At 40.9% G+C, this 25,186-nt stretch overlaps 1 protein-coding gene and 1 long non-coding RNA gene across 27 annotated transcripts in view; one reads left to right on the top strand and one right to left on the bottom strand.

Annotated features, from left to right (window-relative positions):
• The window catches only part of NR5A2 (nuclear receptor subfamily 5 group A member 2), a 117,403-nt gene extending 110,517 nt beyond the window's left edge, over positions 1-6,886 (top strand). For all 3 annotated transcript variants that reach the window (XM_083745357.1, XM_083745356.1, XM_083745358.1), the window contains exon 7: positions 1,903-6,886. In XM_083745357.1, the coding sequence (XP_083601483.1) occupies positions 1,903-2,150 (248 nt within the window). In that variant the 3' untranslated portion in view covers positions 2,151-6,886. The remainder of the gene's footprint in view (positions 1-1,902) is intronic.
• Positions 1-25,186, bottom strand: part of LOC310847528 — a 181,251-nt gene that overhangs the window by 72,667 nt on the left and 83,398 nt on the right. The gene's annotated exons all lie outside the window — the stretch shown is intronic.

The following is a 25,186-nucleotide window of genomic DNA, read 5'->3' as shown; positions in this document are numbered from 1 at the left end:
AATATATTGCGATTCTTTCCTCTCACACCCACAACCCCCGTTTCGTTTTTCTTCATCATTTATTATCAATACCTATAGAGCTAATGGGATTTGCCTCAAGTCTAGTAATATGACCTCAAACACATTCAATACTTTATGAAGGAAGCCTACCTCTGGATCAAACACCTCCAGAGCAGATTGTACTCTGTTCTAAGATCTATGCCATCTTTTCATTGCTATCAAGGAACTGCGCAGAAACAGAGATGTAAGGACTAGCCATTCAGAGTAATTTACTTTTGTATACAAAATGCTCTATGCAATGAAAAATGAATGAGAAATGGCCTTACCTATAAATACAAACTGAGGAAGCAGCACAATATTTCAAGTATTTACGCTACGTTGGGAAAAGAGAGTCACACACAGAAATTGGGACTGCAGGGCAAAGTTTGTTGTTGTCAGTTACATACCTCCTGTCACAAGTACCAGCAATTGGTTGTCAGCAGTACAGTTAGAAGTCTTTGCCAGGTTAGAAGACCCATCATTTGAGCTGTACCATTTAGCAATGCAATTTAATGCAATGTAATGAAAACACTTTCATTTGGCTGGTTCATGCATATGTGGTGGTGGGAGGACATCGTATGATTTTAAACCTGCTTAAACACCTCAGCATGCTCCCTCATCTTCCCGCACCCCGATGGCTTCATAGCCACAGATTTTTACTTAATTCTTTAAGAGAGAGTTGTGCTAAAAGGAGGTGGCTGGTGGAGTGGAGGGACAGCGTGTGATGGTTAAATATGCATTGAAAGTATGAGAGAGGACCCATCTATACATAAGAGCAGAGGGTTTATGCTGCGCTCAGCTTGGAATAGCCCTCATTAGAGAAGCATTTCCCCCCTGTCATTTAGAGACTTGCCTTTTAGAGAGTTACATGAGCCACATCATCCAAGCCTAAAAAGCAGGCTTCTAGAGCAGTATGTTGGTGTGAGAGAAGGCATTCCAGCAATCAGTTTTGCTCCAGGATTCAGTGGTGACGATACTGAAGCAGATGAGTAAGTACAGGATGTGTGGAAATATTTGCAAACTATTTGACCTCCAGAAAAAGTCAAAATCATCTGACAGCTAGAAAAAACTAATATATAGACATCCAGCCACCATGTGATGTACTAGTCAATCTGTCTAAAGGACAATGGTTTCAATTCAGGGGGGAAGAGGAGAGAGAGAGAGAGAGAGAGAGAGAGAGAGAGAGAGAGAGAGAGAGAGAGAGAAGGAAAGAATTTAGTAATTGAAAAATGTATTTTTGAGGGATTCAGGTCAAGCAGGTTATTTTGGCAGTCACTGGAGTGTACCAGATGGTTCATTAGCATAAGGGTAGACAAGTCAAAGGCTTTCAGAATAATTTAGGAAATGTCAAAAAGAAACAAGATCCCTGTCATTTTTTATTAGAATTAACTGCATCATATCCTGGACAGAGACTTCACCTTGGGTCAGAAAAATTAATACAGAATTATATGAATTGTGTAATATGTCGGGTTAAAGCTACGCCTTCCTCTGGGGACTCATTTGCTGGCAATATATTACAGTCCTCTATGTTAGGAGTCTTCAGCCTTTGCCTCCATAAGATGGGGTGGGGGGGGGACAGCTGACCTTGCTCAAAATCCATTGGTGTCTAATTGATCTGAGGTATATGCAGAATTTCAACAAGACGCTCCACTAAAGCTGTGCTGTGATCATTTTCCCAGGAAACTTGGCAGAGGGATTTAACCTGAATATTCAACAGCATGTAAAGCATCCTTTTGTCATGAGCAAAATACAGTGAAACACCGTTTTAAATAAACAGGAGTTAAAATGTGTCTTTTTATTTTAAATACATATATAATGTGATTCTGTCTGTCTCTCTCTCTCTCTTTTTTACTTTTTATTCAGATGTCAAAACCCTAGAGAACTTCCAGCTGGTGGAAGGTGTTCAAGAACAAGTGAATACTGCTTTGCTGGACTACACAATGTGCAACTATCCACAGCAGACAGAAAAATTCGGGCAGCTTCTCCTGCGACTCCCGGAAATCCGGGCAATCAGTATGCAGGCTGAAGAATACCTCTACTATAAACACCTGAACGGGGATGTGCCGTGTAATAACCTCCTCATTGAAATGCTGCATGCAAAGAGAGCATAAATTATATCCTTTTAAAGCCTCTGCTTTTGAGGAGAAAAAGCAAAATACTCTGAACTACTCCAAACGACACTAATTAAAAAGAACTTGGTTTAAAGGAACTTTGTCCCCCCCAATGGTGTAATAATCAAATACTTAATAGTAAATAAGTGATGTATCAGGGTATTTGTATTGCAAACTGTGAATCAAACCCTACACAGTCTCCCCAAAGGAACATGTATAGGACTTTATCACTAGAATGAAAGATTACAAATGGATATGGATACCGTTGCCAATGACAAACAAACAAAAAAGGAAGGAAGGAACAATTTTTGTAAGTTAAAACTTTTGCCAGTTGCCACTATTGAGAAATTTAGGAACAAGTATTATCTGTGTTATTCAGCTAACAGAGCAAAGGGATCTGTATGAACTACGTCCCTTCTTGTTAGCAGGACTGAAAAGACCTCTGATGGACACAAAACTGCAGTCACCCTATGGCATCCTTCCAAGATCTGCATTCTTATCTCTCCTCCAGAAAGGATGTGTAGCACCAATCTAAAAAAGTTCTCAAGTAGGCCACACACACACACTAGCACCACCAAAACAGCCTAGGGTGGGGGCTTTGGGGGACTGTCTGTAACTCAGGCCTGCAAACAGCTAATAGTTTTAAAAAAATGTTCATAAACTAGTGTGACATTCTTAATATGTTTCCAAAGTTTGTTTTTGTCATTGTGTTCATGTTGATCGTCCAGGCAGTATCCCTCTTCCACCAATGGGAGGAGGAACAGCTACAAGCGTCAGAATTAAGCTGCTCCAAAGCAACCGCTGTTGGATCGTGTTTCCAGTGCAGCGGCTCAAGCTTTGCTGAAATGGCTTCTCAAAGCTTTTAGTGCCAAATAATAAGCTTGCGGATACTTCTCAGCCTCTTGGCTGTCATCAAAAAGAAAAACAGTATTTCTTTCTTCAAGGTTTCAGTCAGCAGCATCTCTTGATCTGCCGCACTTAATCTGCAACCTAGATAAAATGAATTACTTGGATTTAATAAAGCAATTAATTTCAGTGGCTTCAGACTGTGCCACCGAGTTTTGGACACAGGGATGGGATGCACAAGTTGCTCGCCAACCTGTTACTGCCACGCCCCATGAGCATCTATGCTGTCGTAACAGCAGGACTGCATCACAAAGCTAAACACAGACAGCTGGGCATCTATCTATTACAGCCTTTCAAGGCCTCAACAAACACTCTGAGTTGTTGGTTTTTGTTTTTGCTGCCTACCTAAGACAAAAAGAACAGGAGGTTTGTCAAGTACCATATTACATGATTGGTGGGTCTTGGGTTGTGCAGATCTTTTCTAGAATTGCCGGTCGGCCACAGTTCTGGCCTGACAGAATGCCTGTATCAGGATCCGAAAAGCCAACAAAAGCCAATTCCTGGTTAAAGAGGACCCTGGATTTGGAGGGGTCCTCAGACCTGCAAGGGTCCTTTAGTGGGCCCCCTTCTATATTAGTGGGCCCTGCCTGTGGGCTTGCCTGGTCACTGGGAGGTATGGGATGCCATTTTAAATTCCACGCTATGCCCCAAAGTGGGATTGCCAGGCACTGGTGCCAGTAGGCCCTGCTGAGGTGTTTTAGTTGCCCAAGGCTGATAACCTGCCCAATTCTACCTTGGTCCTACCCATGATTAACCAATTCCATCTGGGGTCTATCCACTTGTTTCTGAACTCACTATACTTCTAGGGATTTCTGTTTGTTCACTCTGCCTTGAGCTGTCTGTTTTTATCCATGGCCCTGCCTCGGCCTCACAGTCCTGGTGTGGCCCAGGATGCATGTTTTTGAAAAGTTGCCAACTTTAGATGACTTCATCTCAGGGACTGCACCAGTGCAAGGGGAGAATGCAATGCATTATACAATCATACAGTTCCCTGTACTGGTGTAGCACCCCACTGTGTCAGGCGATTCTGCATCTTCCCCTATCCCCACAAGCTGAAATCCAAGTACTTCAGCTTTAACTAAATTCTGGGTCACCTTGTAGGTAATAAAAGACCTTTTTTAAAAAAATAAATAAATGATTTTACCTATGCAAGATTTAAAAATATTCAAAATGTATAAGCTGGTTGGTTAGTATAACTGGTAGTTTTTAGTACAGCCTATGGATTCAGATAATACATTTTAAACCAATTATTCAAACAAAAATATGTGAGGACAGAAGAGTGATACTGCCAGGTCCATGTAGACCAAAGTCTGCTGCAGAACAAATATTGGAGAAGGACAAATAACTTTCTATCCAAAATGAAGATATCAGTATTATAAAATGCAGTGCCACTGTTAAGAAAGCTTTGCCTTATTTCAGAATTCTAAATGGTAACTATACAGATGCAGATCAATGTATGTTTGGGGGAAAGTATTAATACTTTACATATTTGAAGGGGGGGAAAGATGATGGTTGTTTACATTTGTTAGGTCCTGGGGTGGGGGGAACTGTGATGATGTTGCAAAGCAGTGATTTCCTTAATGTTGCTTTGTGATTGGTAATTAGTTTACCAGTACTTAATTACTGTATGTCGTGAGACACTAAAATCAATAAGGGAATCTCATTTATACTTTAATTTTTTAATTTTTAGATTATTGGCTGCACAATCACTTGTAGAAACTGTATTAAAACTTCTACTCCCTTAGCTTTGTTTGTTTTCATGAGGATTACTGGCTTTTAAATAGTTTATTTATATTGTATATCACAGTTTTCATTGTAGACAATTATGATGCTAATTTATTGTTCCTTGGTTTCATCTTTATATAAAAATATAGCCAGAATAAAGAAGCCAAATATATGTGTTTATTACAGCATGTCTTCAAGTTAGTGGAACATAGTTCAGGGACATACAAGGATCTTTACAGTTTAAGATCATTTGCTTGATTAAATGTCTGTAAATCTTTATAATTCTAAATGTGGTTTATTTAAAATCTATTGTAAATTTAGTGATTCGCACCTTCCTTTATTTCACGTGAGCCTAGTGAGGTGCATTCTTACCTGAAAATTCTTTTCTAAGCAGTGGACATTGTATACCAAAGACAACGTCTATTTCTTTTGTATTAGTACAGAACAGAGAGTTTTATCACCCCATGGATCTGGTCTAATAATCTTTTACCTTGTGGATCAGAGCCATGAGGGAAGTGTGGGGAAGAATGAAGTACGAAAAATCCTTGCTCATACAAAGTGGTATTCCCTTGTCTGCCCTGCTACCAATACTTCTGCTGTCCCATGACTGTCCACCCTCAAACACCCTCACTGAAAGTCAGCCTCAGGCTGACTTTATTGTGGTAAAAATAAATATTTGGGATCAACAGAACCATTTTACCAAGGAACATTGGACTAGTGGGCATCAAACAACAGCTTGCCATGCTACTTGGAGTGTCTCCTTTGAAACTAAGGAGCCACTTGGTAGCTCAGTCAGTAGAGCATGAGACTCAGTCTCAGGGTTGTGGGTTCAAGCTGCATGTTGGGCAAAATATTGCTGCATTGCAGGGGGAAATGACTAGATGACCCTTTTGGTCCCTTCCAACTCTACAGTTCTATGATTATATGAGATTTTTGGGGTCTACTGTTTAATGACAGGGTGGGAAATAAGAAAATCTCACTAGAAACGCTTAAGTCCTTGGGTGGATCTAAAATAGTTATTTGAATCCCAGCCAATAAAATCCAAATAGTTGACAAATTACATATAATGTCTCACCCTTCCAAATGGCAGAACTACTCCACTTCCATCATCATAAGAATACTAAAGCAGCATTGGTACCTGTGCTGAGAATGATGGCTGGGAAGAGCACTTTTTGTTGGTACCCAAGTCTCCTGGAGGATGTCTGTCTGAAGGACTTGCCCTGGATTCGAACATTTGTTTGTGCAGTAAAGATGGGTGGGGATAGCAGACTTAGCCAAGTCTAGCATGTGCAGCTCTTAGGTATTTGTATCATGCACCATCAGTTCTGTCTTAAGGATCTTTCACCCTACCTTCTCTATACAAATGGGAACATTGCTTTTAAAAAGAAGAAAATAAATGAAGTTATCAACAGTGGCATTTAAAAGGTAACTAAGAGTGTTCAGTTCGCATATAGATATGGATGGTGAGGATTTTTACACTGTCACACACCAGTATTTTGTAAGCCCTAAACTTTTTTTGTTGAAAACCATGGCATATTTTACTGAAATTATGAAAGCAGAATAAAACCACTAACAAAGCACAATTATCTAATAGACACAACCAGATCATTAATGTAAGGATGTTAAAGGCAAAGAATGATTAATGGAAACGGTTTCAAATAAAATAGAGCACATATTAGTCAATATCTGTGGTTCCAAGAAGCCCTCTGATAGCCCAAGCTTGCAAAACTAATGTTAATTGTTAACCACTTTGTAACAATACATTTACTTACAATTGCTTTCTTGATTACATATTAGTAAAAGCAGACTAAAATTCAAAGGTTTTGGCTTTGGCTGGTTTCTTATAGTTGTTCAGTGTTTGTAACCAGACAATCTGTAAGTGTCTGAATATTTGTATTACAAATATGTTCCGCAGCTGCCTGGCATTTGAATCCATGCAACCCTTTTAGAATGTGCAGTTAGTTACTTGTTAAAGTTCTCTTACTGTATCTGTGAAGTTCATGTTGTCTCATGTCAATTCTTGCCAGGAATTTTCTCAACACCAATGGATTTTTATTTCCAGTATTTCAATAAATATTGATATGGCCATTCTGATCATTTTAAAATTGTTTCTATGACAACTTCATTGTAAAAGAAAAAGAAAGGAAGAGAGGGAGAGAGATCCCATAGCAGAGGTGGAGAACAATATTGATGCAGAAAGGTCTGTCATGCAGTCTCCTGACATCACCGGCTAAAATGTTACTATCAGGTCTCGAAAATACCTCTGCCCAAGACCGTGGAGAATTGTAGCTAATCGGAGAAGACAATACAAGGCTAAATGGGACAGTGATCTAACTCATTAAGAAGGGATAGCATGGATTAGAATTTACACAAAATAATATTTCAGACCTAGTCCACAGGAAAGTGTAGAAAATTATGTACTGTATGGTTTTGTAAAGAAAGAGAATAAGGAAAGTTTTCTCTAGAACTTGTGGACATCCAATGGAGTTGAATAATGGAGGATTATGGAAAAAGGCAAAGTACTTTTTCACACGGTGCATAGTTAAAACGTACATTATTCATTCCCATAGAAGGCAGCAATGGCAACCAATTTGGATGCCTTTCAAAGGAGATTAGACAAATCAATGGTGAATAGGGCTATCAACGGCTGCTAACCCTGATGACTATGTTCCACCTCCGCTGTCAAAGGCAGCATGCTTCTGAACACCAGTCGCTGGCAACAGCAGGTAAAGCAGTACTCCAGGTCCTGTTTACAGTCTTTGTAAGGGCACCTGGTTGGCCTCTGTGAGAACAGGGTGCTGGAATGGATGGGCCACAGGCTGATCCAGCAGGGCTCTTTTTACATTCCTGTGGCATCAAAAGCAGCCTGCCTACAATGATTCTCTCTCCCAGTTTTCACCTACAAGCTGAATGCCACCTGACTTCATAACCTGTTTTGTTTTGCAGTCCTGGGCAACAAAACTTGGCTTACTTGAAGCCTTGTGAGCTATACAGTGCACGGTCTTAAAGCTCTCACCTCACACATCATTACATGCAGCCAAGCCACCTATTCTAAATCTACTCTTTTTATCTTTTAAAATGTGGCATTAAGAACTCATCATTGTTTTATGCATTCAGTATATTTTTGGAAATAGGATGCAAATAAATTTGAACGACAAACTATTAACCTTGTTTTTTTCTTGCTTATGGTCACAGCCATACCACTGAGTTCTAGCACTCTTATACAACAGCCACGGTTTCCCACCAATAATCCTGGGAACTACCATTTGTTAAGGGCGCTGAAAATTGCAGTTCTGTGAGGAGCTCTCCTAACAATTCTAGGCACCCTTAGCAAGCCATGACTGTAAAGTGGTGCAAGAATGCTTTAAACATATGGTGTAGATGTAACTTTGGGCTAAGCAGTGGGGCAGCAAGTAGAGACTCTGAATTCAGTCTCTAGTTTGCACTTTCAAAATTTGGTATCTGCCTTGCACCTGTGGCTTAAAAGTAAAATACATGATCATCATCTATTATACATGTGGTATCCCTGTTCCTGAATGTAAAAAAAGTAGAATGTAAATGACAAGGCTCCCTGGGAAATATTTTGTTTTAATGTGAGATATTATTCAAACACTCATTCCCACACTAGCAGACTGAAATCACACAGATAGTCATTTGGGGATGACTGTGTAGCTTGGTTTTCATTTATTGATACCTCTCCATTTATGCTGAATAAAGTACAAGGCTGGAATACTATATCCACTTCTAAGTCGAGATTAATTCTTAGTAAACATACATAGGCTTGCACTGTTAGGCTGCAATCCTATACAAAGTTATATGGGAGTCAATGGGACTTGCTATAGATAAGCAATCTCAGGGGATAACTAATGAAAACAATCAACTCACATATTTGGTTCTCGTTCCTACCAACTGTTTTTACTTGGTGGGGGGGGACGGGGGCAGAGGAAAGAAATGGCAAGACAATAGAAGAGGCAGGCAGCAAATGCAAGAGTTCAGCATAACCTCTCATCAATGTAAATATACCTGATAGAGCCAGGGGCAATTCCTGAGTTCTCCAAACAATTGCCAGGAGAGCCTGCCAAGAAGACAGATGTTGCTGCTACTAGAAAACATGGTATTTTGGCTCCTGATCACCACTTCAAAAACAGAGGCGGCATTGCTGCGTGGGAGGTCAATCAGATACTGCTGAAGGAAGATCAGTCTCCCCTCTCTGGCTGCTCTCTGGGCTTTCTGGGACAAAGATACCACTTCAGTGCAAGTGTATGTGAGGGGGTGAAGCGGGGAGACACTACCCTAAAGTAAGAGTGGAAACAGAAGCCTGAATCTAGCCCATGTTCAACATCAAAATTTGTAGCCACAAACTGTGGGAAGAACTTTGGCAGCAGATGTCTTCTTTTGGTCCTCCCTACCTGCAGTAGCTGAGCTAGATCATCTGCCTCTGCTATGCTAGTGCTCTACTTGCAGGGAGTTTGTGTGGAATCATTCAAAAACAGCATCCCCTTCCGCTATATAGTTGTACATTCTAGTCTGCCCACTCATTCTGATAAGATTTATGACATTTCAATTTAAAAGCTGAGGAAGCCAGGCCTAAAGCTTAAGGGAGCTGGCCCTCAGCAGGCATAGGCAGTATGTTATTACTAGTTATTTAATAAAGACTATTTTATTTTAGTGATTCCTCTTTATCAGGCCTAGAGCATAGGAGCCAACTCCTAGGGGCCAAGGTCCCATCAGTCCCCCACCCAATAAAATATCTGAGGTATTCCCCGTCCCCAGTTTGATGGGTATTGCCACTCAGATGGTGTGCACGCACCACATGTAAGCAGGGCTTACTTGGGGCCCCCAGTATTTTATTTTATTCAAGTTGGCACCCCTGGCCTAGGGCTATCACCTGGCTGGCACACACTCTTCCAGCTGCAAGGCCCTCAGCACCCTGGCCCTGATTCCTACCCCGACCTAGGGTGGCAGGGTTGCCTAGCAACGGCAGGCAGCCATTTTTATTTCCTAGAATGATCGGGTCCTCTGCGATATTTGTGGGGAATTAAAAGCAATTTTTTGCCTCTGCTACCCTCAAGTAAACTGATGACCTACTGTTTTAGGAAAGGCCCCCTCATGGGGCACTTTCCCGCCTCAAATCTCCTCAGACCAACTCCGCCTAGTGTGATCGTTAAACAATGCACTTCCATAGACACAGAAATAAGTAACTTAAGAGACAAGCTACACAGAATCCATTCCACAACTGGAATACTGCACAACGCAATACATTATCAACTAGCCTTCACCTACCTGGTTATCTCCTTATGTTTTGTACTACAACTTCCATGAGCCTGAGACATGTGCTGAATGAGGCTGATGGGAGTTGTGGTTCAAAACATCAGGAGGGCATTAGGTTAGCAAAGGATGTTATAAACAATATATTCAAGGTATGGGAGAAAATTGTGGCTAATTCATTGCCCTCATTCCCCACCCTCCCTCCTTGCAAATCCCACACCATTAATTTTGTTCCTGAAGCCACTTCCAAGGAAGTTGTTGTTCCTACTACAGCCTGCATCAAATTCAGCATGCAATGGACCATGGGAGTACAATAAACTCAGTCAAATCCAAGGCAGAAAGAGAAACTTCCTGTATAGCAAGTCAATCATATACTAACTGTAGTTTCAGAAACATATGTTCCCAGGATGGCATCAATCCACATTGTCAGATATAATAATATAGCAAACTCTAACATTGCTTTGGATAGCTGGGAGTCAAATTTGTGTCAAAGACTCAAGTGAAGTTTGAGTATGTTATATATCAAATCACAATCATCAGCAAAACCCATACCCCCAATTCTGTTTTTCCAGGGTATAATTAAAAGACAGAATAGAGAATAGCAAAGTGAGTGCAATACACTAGCAATGTAGTACCAGGAGAAGTTTACTCTGATTAGCATCTGATTTAACTTCCAGCTGTACACAGAAATAATGAGCAGTGGATTTCTTTTACTTATTTAGCTGCAGAGACTATGCTATGCACAAGGCTCAGGGCAAGGCACACATATTCACATTACAACCAGAGATAAAATGAGATGCCTTCTTAGAACGGAGGGTTCACAGCATCAATTGTCAGCTTGAATTTATTTGCTCAGATTCCACCTCATCTTAGGGGCTAGGGACAGTAGTGCTCACAATTTTCTGGATCAGAGCAAAACTCTTGTTTATCCAGGAGCTCCTCAATGAAGACTCTTCCTCTTTGACTTTAATTCTGGGGGTAGCACCAAGCACATGAAGGCCTGCTTCACATGTAACACCTATCTATGGTTTGCTGGGAGTGAGCCTCCAACTTATGCATTTCCCTCTTGCTCTCCCAACTCTTTGCCCATGTGCCAGTTTGATTACTTATTTCTTAAATTACTCCCTGAACTGTGCTTCAGATCATCCCATTAGTGCAGGAGTGCATTTAGCCCATGGGTCAATTTTCCTTCTAGACACCTTCTGAGGGCCACATGCCAGCAGCAGACAGTGCCAGAGACAGAAGTGGGCAAAGCAACCAATGAAAATTTTACCTTTGTACAGTAGGTAAATTTTACCTTTGAATTCCCTTCCAGGCAAACAAGAAGCATGTTCAGAAGTCAAAGAGACATTCCAGTCAGGGGTAAAGCAGGGATGCTAAGGGGTATGATCTGGAGAGATTTCCAGATAAGAGATACCTGTGCTCAGTCCCAGAACGGAGGTTCTTCACCCCTGTGCTGGTGCAAAAGTCTGAAGAGATTTTTTAAAATGTGCTTAACTGAACACACTTAGAAACTCTAAAATCCAGATAAGATAGGATTTCCACTCACAGGAAAGATTCCAAGCTCATTAAAACAGATCTGCTTGAAAACTATATTCAGACTTTTATGCTAATCAGCATGAAGATCTGAAGTGTACCCCAGGGATATTGGGGGTAGGGCTTTATATGTGCCACCCTGCTCCCAGGTAAATGCCTGAACATAACTATTGCCTGCCATTCCATCCACACTAGTTATAGTTTCTTTTGCCAACTTTCAAATCAAGTAACTAGCTGAAATTAAGCAAGCAAAGGAGAAATGGTGTTAGATCTGAACTAGGAGAATACACCTTCCACTAAATTCAATGGGCACACATGAGCCCCCGCGAGGGCATGTGTCAACAGTCCCTTCACCCCTGAGGAAGACAGGCTGGGAAGAAGAATGCTTTTGTACCCAATTGTCTAGGATGTGGTCTGTGCTTGGTTTTGGTTTGAGGTGCCCACTACAACCTCTTCTGTTTGCAAATGAGCTCATGGGACCAAAAAAGTCTGGTGACCCTTTACCTACACACACAAGCTCTCTTGAACTAATAAACATGCCCATAAGGTTAAGCGACCTGATCTGGAGGATCACATAGGTCAGCTAAGAGGATGACTGACATCAGCGTGTCATGTAAATACCGGGTTTGAACTGTTCTATGGTGTTGCCCAGCTACTTCATTTCAGCCTGAAATGGAAAGCCGGGAGGGAGCAGAGAGAAAATAACAATACAGTAAAACCACATTTGTAAGGCTTCGTTAATATTTATCCCGATTCACTCTGAATCTAGAAGAAATACAAGTTTTAAAGTGTGTTGGATTATTATAATTGCTTTGAAGTTATTGAACTAGGCCTGGAAAAAATGATTGTTTATGTATTTCAGAGATTTCCTCTATTAAGTGGTACTGCTATTAACTTATATCTGACATACAATCTTCTACTCTATCCTATATGTCCAGAAGAAATTGTTCTCCAATATATTAGAAGGTAGAATTGTTCTCTTGAAGTATCACACTTAAAATGCAACCAGGTTTTTTGGGGTTTTTTGCAGCACAATCTCCACCCCGCCACTCATCAAAATAGTTTCACTGCAAGCTGATGTTGGCTGTAATGGGCTGCAGTCATAGAGTTCATCTGTTTCAAAGTATGGAAACAATTTGGAAGTCTCAGCCTACTTCTCTATAAACAGAATGTCACCATATCCAAGTTCAAGGAGGCCTTGATCTAACAAAACATATAAATGCACGATCCTCTTCTGAATCTTGTGAATGGCTTCACTGACATTGAAGTGGTTTTTTCATGTAGTGCTGGCCCATGACTGCAGGATGTCTTAGGTGAACATCCCTAAAACAGCTACTGAAACTGCCCACCTCTTGCCTTGGTTCCCATTACCTGCTTGCAGTCTAACAATATCTGGCTGGCACACCTTTGGCTACCCCGAGTTCTGTCTGAAAGACTATCATAGGACAGTCTTCTTTCTGAAGTTTGGTAGCTCCTTTCAGTGATAACCTGCTCAAAACTGAAGCACGCTGAGAGACTTCCAAGCAGAAACAATTCTGCTGTCTTTCTCATAGTGCCTGCCTGCAGTTCCCTTCTCTCACCAGTTACCTCAGATGACCCAGAAAGCTGTCTGAAGACAAACGCCGGCTCTCTCAGCCTGAAAGCGAGATGAGCGCCGCACCTCATAGTCATCTTTGACTGGACTTAACCTTTATCTCAGTAGGTGATCGTACAATGAACAGAATGCATAACACATAAACGAACAAACAAAACCCACTAGTTCAGGAATTAGTATTTTATTATATTGTAAATCACTTTAGGATGCCTGCTGGGAAGTGATTCATAAATGAAATAAATCATAGTAGTGATAAATTAGTATTAATTTAGTTATTATTTGCAGACTAGCTGAACTGGAATTAATGGGAGTTCTGCAAAAGCACACAACCTGAAATGCTTAAATATTTCACATTTGAATTCAGTGCTAGTCCTACTTAGAATAAACCCACTGAAATTAATGAGCCAAAGTTAGTCATGTCTAGTAACTTCAATGTGTCTACTCGGAGTAGGACTAGCACTGGATACAACCCCTAACTTTAAACAAAAATGTAAGTTAGAAAATACTGAAAAATGTAAGTTAGAAAAAACTGAAACAATTTTGCTGCAAAAAACCTCCTTGAACATTCTCTTTGAAATATTTATCTTGCAACATTAACAAATATTTATTATTGCTATTTTATTTGATTCCATATTGATGTTGGATGTCCGCAATCTGGAAAACGATGTGTGTACTTGGTAGCGGACATACAGTGGTATTTACCATTTGATAGTGCTTGATAGTTGGCATGTCAAAATTAGTATTCTGACATTAGTATTCTTAAGACAAGACATGCAAAGGTAATAGCATCTGATAACATTTGCTATTTAGTATTTGAAAAATGACATGCAATAGTATTTTATTTCTGGCAATATGAGATTTACATGTGATGCCTGCAAAAATCAAAGAAATCCAGAGAATTCAAGTTCCTCTCACTGGAGGTATAGCCAGCCTCATTTTTGTTTTTCCAACTCTTATTAAACACTTATTTGTTTACTCAGGCCTCTGGCATGAATTCAGCCAATAAAGCTTTATTGTTCACTTACTGCTTTGAAATTAACCTCTGCTGCATATTTATTTATTGCATGTTTTAAGCCTATATTTATACATACAGTGGAACCTCATGTTACGGACGGGATCCGTTCCGGAGGCCCGTCTGTAACATGGAACTGACGCAAGCTGAAGTACTGCATCTGCACACGTGGCACAATTTAACGCTTCTGCACTTGCACAAGCAGCAAAACCCGTAAGTAATCCGTTCCAGCATTTTTGGATTGCCGCAGGACGCAACACGAAAACACATAACCTGAAGTGGATGCAACATGAGGTATAAGTGTATGTTTTTATAGTTTTATTTTGTATGGTTTTATATTTTGTACATTGCCCTGTGAATTTTGGGTTAAAAGCTGTTTAGAAATAAATAATAATAATAATATTCACGTTTTTATGGTCATATTCATAATTTACATTTTGACAAAATCTGGGTAACAAAACTTAAATGTTTTGCCAAATTCGGAATCTTATCCAATATTTATTTGATATGCAAAATTAAAGAATCATAAACTGGACGAATTGGAAATTCAAAGCCTTTTCCTACATTGTAGTGTGTCAGACCGCAAAGAAGCTTTCACAAAGAATGTTACCAAATTTAAGAGAATTTCAATTTTATGTTTCTACATCAGTGCATTGCATTTCAGCGCATTCTAAAATATTTGAGATGTTTGTTGCTCACTCACTTCCCCTTCTAATTCCAAACATTTTAATTAAAATCTCATTTTTTTTCAGTCTCTCCTCTCAAAACTTGCTCTTCTTCTCTTTCATTATTTTTCCTTTCTTTTTGGGATGTCAGATCAACTTCATGAAAGGTGTCAGGGTGTCATTTTACAGAATCCTAAAACATTACTGTTCATTGTAGGCTCTCTACAGATGTTTGTGAAACTGGTGGTAGAAATTTGCTATCTTCTATAAACTCAATGCTATGTTTATTATTTTTGTGGAGACTGTATTAAATTTTATTTAATGATAATAACAATAAATGAAAGGTGTCAAGGCTACCATGGAAGTAACCATCATCATGTGCTCTTACGGCCCACAAAGAGAATGAAAAATGCAAGGTAGGAACTTGTGCAGGCCTTAAATAAAGAAAATGCCAGAGAATGTCAAAACAGGAAAGGCAGCGGTTGGAAGTGATCAGGTTGAAGAGTAATCTGGCTAACAGTAAAGATAAGGTCATGGGTCCAGATGACAGCATCTGGCTGGAAGGCTAGCACTTTCCTTTACTATACCAAGGAGATGGGCTGTTTTCAGAGACAGTCCCATCTGTAGGTTTAAGCCAGGAAATAATTCTCATACCGAATCAAGTCGATGGAAGAAAAGCCTTAGGGCAGAGCTTTCCCAACTTTTCACATTGGTGACACACTTTTTAAACGTGCATCATTTCGTAACACAGTAATTTAGTTTTACTAGCAAACCGGAGGTTAAACTAACCCCTTTCCAGCCCGGGGGCGGGGGGGGGAGCACAGGGAGCGTTTGCACGAAACAGCTAACACTGCAGCTGACACACGAACACCTCGCAACATACTGTTTGGAAAGCTCTGCCTTAGGAGTTAGAACTGAGCAGTCTTAAGACCAATTTAAGACCAATTTACACATGCAGCACAAATAGTGCTTACATATTAATACTTCGGGACGCAGGTGGCGCTGTGGGTTAAATCACAGAGCCTAGGACTTGCCGATCAGAAGGTTGGCGGTTCGAATCCCCGCAATGGGGTGAGCTCCCTTGCTCTGTCCCTGCTCCTGACAACCTAGCAGTTCAAAAGCACATCAAAGTGCAAGTAGATAAATAGGTACCACTCCGGCGGGAAAGTAAACGGCATTTCTGTGTGCTGCTCTGGTTCGCCAGAAGCGGCTTTGTCATGCTGGCCACATGACCCGGAAGCTGTACGCCGGCTCCCTCGGCCAATAAAGCGAGATGAGTGCCGCAACCCCAGAGTCGGCCACGACTGGACCTAATGGTCAGGGGTCCCTTTACCTTTACCTATTAATACTTCAGGAGTAAGAATGCCTTGCTTCTGTCACTTACATTTTCAGTACATGCTGGGATTATGCAACTCGTCTCATCCCATACATCCAAGTGGGCTTTTGGCTTGGTTTCCTTGAACAGCAGCTCCTGTTACCACACAGCAACCACTTTTGAAAGTCTGGGGGGACTTTCAAAAAGCAGTTTATGAGATGGCATGGGCTCTGCTGTTTAAAAAGGGCAAGTCAAAAATTCCTCTAGAGATGTCGCAGTTTTGGGGAGCACCTACAATAACTGCACCTGCCAGTGGGCCCCTAAACTGCAGGCGCATATGGCGCACCAAGTGAAAATGCACCCAACAGCCCTCTGCCATATGACGCATGCAAGCAAGCCAAACTATTTTTGTTATCTGAATGCCTTATCACTTAAAAAATAATGAAAATCTTCCAGTACCCAAAGGAGACCTGCTCCATTCTCAATTCCAGTGCTGCCCTTTAGTCACAAACAAACAACCTTTGTTTGAAGGTTCTGTCCAGATTCCACAGGTGGCGGCAACATCATGGCACTTGTCGCCTTCATGGCTTTGGGCAGGTCTTAGGCCCCACTGAAAGCCACCTTTGAAACTGCATATTTTTCCCAAGCAATGCTCAATATGGGATGGGGCTCTGCTGTTCAAAGCAAAATCCAGGACTTTGGGAAGGCCTAAAGCGTCTTTTTTGAAGGAAGGCTTAGTTTTCTCCCTTGGTTATTATACTATTCATTACCTGCTTTCTATCTCTAGTATAACTTAAGAGGTAGATGGCAACTACTGTGAAGAGAAAGCCCCCAATACATGGAATGTCATGTTCTAAAACAACCAGAAGCCATTCTTATGTGAATCACTTGCATTTTCTTTAATATAAATTCCACAAATAAAAACAAAAAACAAAACCTTCACTTTTTCCCAAATAGGGTGTCTTTTGCTAATCTCCCTTTTTTAACATAAACATCCCAAAAGAAACTGGATCATTGGGTAAAGGGGGATTTTTTTTTTATTATGTCTAGTGCATATACCCTAAGGAGACATCTCGTTCCCATGTAATGCAGACCGCCGTTTCAGTCCCAGTGGATTTCACTTGATATCAGAAGTAGTTCGCCGCCGTAATGAAAACGACACACTTGCAGCGGCAATACCTCTTAAGCAGCCATGTAGTGATCAAAGGGAATAGCAGAGCAGCATCTGTTAGGTTGGAGAACTGCTTCTCGTCACTGAATGTGCCAAGCTGTCAAAGCTGCCTGTGACCTATCACAGCTACTTGTAACACTGCCACCCTACTTGAGTTGCCGTCAAAGCCAAACAAGGCTCAACACACACACACACACACACACACACACACAATATTGGCAGAGGGAACTTTTTTGAACTACTCTGTTATCTGCAAAGGTGTATTGTGGAGGGCGGGCAGGGACTAGGAAACCGAAAAGCAAAGACACATCTTTCTTCCTTCGCTTCTTAACTGCAATCTTTTTCATGTCATTTAAAAGAGAAAGAGAGTAGGAAATTGTACCAGTCCCCCAGGCTATGAACAAAAAGAGCTATATTGCAGCCAAACACTTTTCACAGAACTAACACCACACATTCTAGGTAGGTCTGCCTACCATATTTCCACCGCCTAAAAAGTCAAGTATGTTTCCACCCACCACCACCAACACACACAGAAGCACTTTATCTCTCAATATTCCAGAGCGTAGTATCTTGGCTATAACTAACATGCTACTATAGACATTAATGTATAACTCTGGTTTAGAAGCTTAATTGTGCACACAATGCAAAATTTCTGAAAAATTGAAGAGTGCCATGTATTCCATTTTTAATCCCCATAAATCTTGCAAGAGTAGAGATGTCACAGGTGAACAACTGGAGTCTGAGCTGTTGTTGCTTGAGAGGCAGACATGATGGGTATGGCCAAAACACCAATGCAACTCATCTGTTCTATGTCTGTTACCAGCACTCATTAAATGTGCAACCTAGCAGTATGTAAAAGTTTCTCCCACATTTCTGTCTGCTTTTCTCTGTCAATCATAGAATTGTAAAGATGGAAAGGACCCCAAGGGTCATCCAAACCTGCATTGTCATTCATGCAATGAATTGGGGGGGGGGGGCTCCTTTGTTAATTTTGAAATGCAGAGAAAATGATCAAAGGGAAGTGAAATTCTCCTGGTTGTTGTTTTTTTTTAAGGGGGTCACATTGACCTTATTTTTAAGGTGGTTGAGAGTGAGTGTTCTTTCTTTCATTTTACAAATCATCTCAGCAGCAGTCTGCAATCCGCAGCCTCCCTGGGTGACCACACTTAAAGCCCAAGAAAAGAAATCATGAGATCATTCCTCCCATGGGGATATTTCAGATCAACAAGACTAAGCAGTCAAGGAAAGCTGCAAAGTTCATTGGAAAGGAAAACGACAACAACAGCAACAAGAAGCCACCCTTGACCACCTGCCAGTGGTGAAGACAAACCTCTACACCCAGCAAATTCTAAAGAAATTCTAAAGCGCCCTAAGAATAAAAGCAATAATGCAAATCCTGTTCTTCGGGGGGGGGGGGCTTTTCAGAAACTGGAGGACAGCTTTCAGCACAGTACTAGTGCAACCAGCCCATGGTTCAGCAACAGAAGAAGATGCAGCACTGCATTAATGAAAAATGCATGTCAGTGTATTTAGATCTGTGTTGTTACACCGTATTTAAAGTAATACAACTAATAATACAGTGATGCTAACAGCTATACCATCTCTTTTTTGGAATAAAGCCCATTTTATTTCAGTGGAACTGGCTCTGGGGAATGGCTTCAGACACTCTATACAATTGCCAGTGGGATTTGCATCCCCCTGCTTGCAGGAACACTGCCAGGTTTAAGAGCCCTGAGCAAGGTGTTAGTAGCAGGGTGTGGTGCTGACCTGACCTCATTGGCCCACACCGCTGCTGCATGACAAAACAGAGAAGGGGGAATACAAGGTGGCAGTGAGTTTGGCATGGTGGACTCATGCTAGGAGCACCAGACTGGGTCTGCTGGTACCTTTGCAGTGCTCCAACCTCTCCTCTTGCCATGGTTTCTTCCTTCCTGGCTACTCACTTGGCAACCACACTCTACACTGGAGCTGGTTTCACCTGCCATGTTTCCAACTCACATCCTCTAGGCTGCATTTCCAAAATGTCAGCCAGCCACCTAAACAGCTATTACTGGGATCTCAGTAACAGCGCAACCATTTTGCTGCAAGATCACTCTGTGCGGCCATCCCAGGTTCAGCCGTGTCGAGGGGGCGTGGACAACCAGGGTGCCTCATTTGGGCCTCCCTGAGAGCTGGGCAGCCAGACCCAAGTCCATGCCTAATGGCACTGCTGTGTGTTAATACCACTTGTGGTACCATGAGAAGACGTGTTGCTTTTTCCACACAATGTGAGAGCACAACCACATGTGATGTGTGATGCAGATTTATGATTAGGATCTCTCAGTTTCTTAAAAATAATAATAACAGCAGTAGCCTAGAGCAGTGGACAGATCAGATTGGGGTGTGTTTATTATTTAATCCTTTCCCATGTACAATTTCCCAAAAGCTCCACAAAGCTGCTGTTTGACATCTGGGATAAAACTTACAGGAACAATACTGAAATCTGTGTAAGATGCGTAAATTCCATGCTAATGTGCAGTTTTCCCTTTGCACATTACACAAAAAGGTGTGTGCTTCTGTGCAATATAAAAAATGAGTAGCCAGGATCAAATCTTCCGGCTCCTATTTTGGCATTTAGGAATTTTACAACTTCAGTCTGGCTCTTCTTTATTTTTATTTCACAAACTATGCAATGCCATTGCTTCCTCCAGATACATTTAGTTTTCAGCTGCATTTCTCTATGCATCCCCCTTTGCAAAAACTCAACACCTTAGCCATTAGAAACATTTTCTTCCTTCCTAGGTTGAGCAAATCTAGATGCCCTAGGTAGTGCTTCAATAGTATAGGAATATTTTGAGCTATATGTCATAAGAGCAATGGCGCCTTAACGATGTATTACATTAATACATCATCAGGGTTGAGGCATTCTTATGAAATATTAGTTTAATGCATCTCAGGAATGCTGTTGGCTTGACAACATATTACTCAAATACATAGCAACACCTAGAAAGATCAAGATAAGTTTTGTATTTTTTTCTTTTCAACTTAAATTTTGGTGTGTCTTTTTTAGCATTTAAAAATAAAGTGTTTGTTCATGAAAGGGGGGGGGGAGATTTAATAAATATTTAATGTTGGTCCAAAACATTATTTGCAACAAAAATAGTAATTGCAAAATGTTTAATCTAACTTTATGAAGTGAGGACATCACCAAGTACCCTTGACATAAGATTCTACACTACTCTTTGAAACCATTTGTATTATTGTATTCTCAAGCATAGTTTCACCTGGCACTTGGTTCTCTTGTGTCTGTAAATCAAATGAAAAAGCTACATTGATAATGATGCTCATTTCAGGCTCTTTCCTGTACCTCCTATTAACATTCACAAGTTAGCTGGATATAAAAAAAAATTTAGATTCCATTCTTCCCCCTAAGGAGATCGGAGCAGTATACAATAACAGCAGTTAAAAAATAAACCAAAACCCTCTATCATCTATCTATCTATCTATCTATCTATCTATCTATCTATCATCTATCTATCTATTCATACCTTGCCCACCTGGCTGGGTTTCCCCAGCCACTCTGGGTAGCTCCCAACAAAATTATAAATAAATCTAAAAAGGATAAAACATCAGACATTAAAAGCTTCCCTAAATAGGGCTGCCTTCAGATGTCTTCTAAAAGTCAGATAGCTGTTTATTTCCTTGACATCTGATAGGAGGGCATTCCACAGGGCGGGAGCCACTACCGAGAAGGCCCTCTACAGACTATATATATATTTATGAGAGCTGAGGAGTTCCAAGGGATGTACTGCTGGGTATCTTTTCTCTGAATGATAGGGCACTGGAGATGTAAGGTTGTATATTAACAGATTGAAAAGCAGGGTGTGAGCAAGCCTGCTGTCATGTCACCTGTAAGATTATACTGCCGGTTCTCCCAGTTTCTGTAGCTAGAAAGCGGTTGTGTCAGTTTCCCCTTCACCTGAAGCAGCAAAATGTCTTGGGCTGACCCTAGTTGCCACACAATCTACCAAGCACGCCTCTCAGGGGCCACCCTTGCAGGTGAATGAACCATTCGGAGGATCAACCACAGCCAAAGTAAGAAACAAGAACCTTCCTTTTGTCAAATTCTGGATTCTAATCAGGCAATTCTAATCTTCACTCAAACCGTAACGACAGACCCGTTTTCAATACTGAAACAGCAAGGCTTTCATCACTACACTAAGTGCACTGTGAAGCCACCTCTATAAACGTTATGATAGCGTGATGCTTTCAAGGCCATGCCTTTTTCAAATTTTGCAAAACATTTTCAGAGTCTCAAAAACAACATCCCAACATCTAGCAACCAAATTGTTTCCCTTTTGTCTGTTCTTGGCCTTCCTTCCTGCTAGCACTTGTATCCTCTGCTTGTTTATGGGTTGTTTTCTGCAACACGCTGGTTTTCTGCGAAAACTGCCATGTTTTCTGTGTAGATGTCGGAAGGGGAACATCACTGTTATCAGTAAGCCAAAAGTTCCTTCTATCTCCATCTGTGCTTGTTTGGCAGACCAGTCAGGAAACTGAAAGTTAGCATAATAGGCTGCTCAGAAGGACCAGGGAGCCACTCAGATGCTCTGCACCACAAAACTAATTATTGGCAAACAATAGTCTCTCAGCGAAAGCCCTGAGTCTGAACCCTGATAACGCGGATATTTTTAGGAGCTAAATGACAAGTTCGTAAAGAAAGTAGGAAATGATTGAAAGGGCAAGGAGGGTGGGGAAGGGTGTGAGAGAAAAAAATATTATGGTGTCTAAGCTGTCCACTACAAAGCCAATTATAGCAATTTAAATCTGAAAATGTAAAATGTAAGAAGTGTACGTTAGAAACTCAAACCACTCAGTGGGTCCCTCCACGTGTACATGGGTGGTGCTGTGGTCTAGACCACTGAGCCTCTTGGGCTTGCCAATTGGAAGGTTGGCGGTTCGAATCCCTCTCTCACTTACCCTACTTGAACTCCCATATTGAACTCCCATATTACAAGTATCTCCTTATATTACAGGTGACCTCCCTGGGCCTAGAAGTGTAACTTATGTATCACCCAGTGGCAAATATGTTGAGCAAGGTGTCCAAGGAGGTGGTGGTGGTCCAGCTTCAGGCATACTTGGAGGAAACTGATTACATGGATCCATCCGAGACTGGTCTCAGGCCCGGCCATGACACTGAAGCCACCACCATGGTTGCCCTGATTGGTAACGCTTGTCAGAAACAAGATAGGGGAGTATGACCATGATCCTTTAACAGCTTCTGATACTGTTAAATGTGGAATCCTTCTCCTCCTCCTCCTCCTCATTATTATTAATCACCACATGGATCAGTGATTTTCTCTATTTCTCATGAAACCTCATGGCAAAGGGCATTTGTGCTGGTATGGAGAAAATTGCCCAGGTTGCATGGTATGTCACTATACAACAAATACGTCATCATGAAGCATCACCACCCACATGGAACTATATAAAGATGGGCTCCAGTTGGCAGCCATAATGTGCAAGTATGTACGTCCTAGATCAGGGATAGCCAATGCAAAGTCTTCCAGATGCTTTGGACTCCAACTTCCATCATTGCCAAACATCAGCTATACTGATTGAGTCTGACAGGATTTGTAGTCCCAAACATGTTGACTGCCCTTGTCCTAGCTGCTTTAAGCTTGTGTAAAACATGAAGGAAGTGTGGGATGTATCATCCCTGAAGCAGTCAAGTACAATATTTTCCTGTTGCCTAGAGTGGACACACAGGGGAATGTGGCTCCAGACAGGGAGGACTTCCTGTCAAAGCTGCTCTGGAGTCTCCTCCCCTTGTGTGTGACCAGGTAAATGGGCATGACCCTAGCTGACCATGTAAAAGCTGGCTATGTAACTGTAACCACAAGATAAAGCCTGCCTTCAGATTACTGCTGTGAACTGAACGTAAGTAAAACTTTACTCTTACTTTTAAAGAAGACTGTCGTGTTATTATTATTTTAAAGAGGAAATAAAAGGAAAACTTACCAGGAACAATCCAGACTGGACAAGCCAGACTGGATTGATTAATTTAAATGATTCTAACGAATCATCAACTTGCTTCCAACAAGCTGCAAGGAATGTGCTCTGCTGCTTGCTCACTAATGTGAGTGAGGAGGAATAATATTTAATCAATAGATCCTACCTTCCTCAACATTCCCACAGAAAGCTCCACTTCAAGAGAGGTTGCATTTAGGGAGCAGTATCATCCCAAATATTTGGCAGGAAGAAGCAGTTCACGTCAGACAGCATGTTTTGGAATACCACTAAAAGGCAGCAAAATGTCAATTATTTAGTTTAAATACTCTGACCACCATCGGGATAGTCTGTCTTGGGCATCAAATGTTTTGGGACATCACTATTAGGAAGGTGTTTTTATAATGCATGCTATTGGAGATATGCTGCTATTATCAAATGAATGAAATCTCCTCTAAACAAAAAAAATTAATCTGCTGAGAAACAGCAGTCAATACAAAAGTCTTTAAAAAGCTGATCAAAAGTTTCACGGTGCTCATTACCTTTCATAGTCTCAACCAACACTTTCACTCCTCTTATGTCAGCTTTTGCAGCAAAGTCTAGTTCAGATAGCTGCCAAAATTTATTGCAAATTTTGCAAAGCTTTTGACCTGTATCGTCTTATTAAACTTTTATGAAAAATCAATGGAGTTCAATCATGTTATGGGCTGTTCCTCACACACGTGTCAGTGGTAAACGGAGAAGTCTATTTATCCCAAAGTCTGAAGGGAAGATGTTTCAACTGATGAAGGGCTCTGTTTGTAGCTACATGTTTTGTGCTGCCTGTGAACTTCAAGCCAAGTTCTTACCAAAATGACATAAAATAATCAACTGGACAGGGTGGAGTGGAAATCAAAGTGAAGTGTGCTAGCGACAAATTCTCTTCTAATAACATGAATCAATATGTAAGTTCCAGTGAGTTCAGTGGGGCTAACTCCCAGGTAAGTGTGTACATTGCAGACTTAGAATAATTTAGGATTTTTTCCTGTTGTTTGGGACACTTACTGAACTCCATGAACTTTGTTTTAAAAACAAGTTTCTTCAGTTCTTCTTTGCACAGTTTAGAAACAAAACTTAACCTCCGATAGAGACAACTGTATAAATGCACTGGGAAATTGCACAGCATTAGAAGTGAGGTTTAGAAGTGTGTGTATATATGTGTGTTCAGAATTAATCCACAGAAATTAAGATTTTGCAGATTAATAACTGAGACTTGCTCTTTTAGAAAGAACCTTACAATAGAAGTAAAACCAACTTTACTGTCATCGTCCATCAACTTTCCCACACGGTACTAAATTAAGAATGCAGCTCAGACTTTCCATGCTTACAGGCATAGTGTGCCACTCCACCATCAATGAAAGAGCTTTTTCTGAGGAACCCTTTGAAGCACACAACAAATTAATCTGTCTCTGTTCTCTTGCTTGCCAAACTTGGTGGATGTGTTTGTTTTCATTCCAGCTGCTTTCAGAGAGGCATCACACATCCTCATTGCAACAGAAATATAAGCATTATGACAAATGACCAGGAGATGAAAGCCGTGGGGGGGATCAGCACTAATTGTTAATATAATAGCTAGACTCATTGTTATTGTTGGTTTTACTATAAAAAAACAGAAACCATATTTAGCAACATACGTTTTTCTGACCAAAAACAACAACATCATGAAAATGTTTCAGAAAGCAAAGGGTGAAAGGGAATAAAAAGGGTTGCCGAACTGGTGGCAGAGTTAATGAAGTCATTACAATATGATGTGATTTCAATCTGGATGATGTTTTCATATGAATATTCTGACACACACAAAGCACATTCTTAAAATG

The sequence above is a fragment of the Podarcis gaigeae genome, assembly GCF_964106915.1.
Source record: "Podarcis gaigeae genome assembly, chromosome: 6".
Classification (NCBI taxonomy): domain Eukaryota; kingdom Metazoa; phylum Chordata; class Lepidosauria; order Squamata; family Lacertidae; genus Podarcis; species Podarcis gaigeae.
Note: the sequence above shows the minus strand (reverse complement) of the source record. Positions and strands in the feature narration are given on the sequence as shown.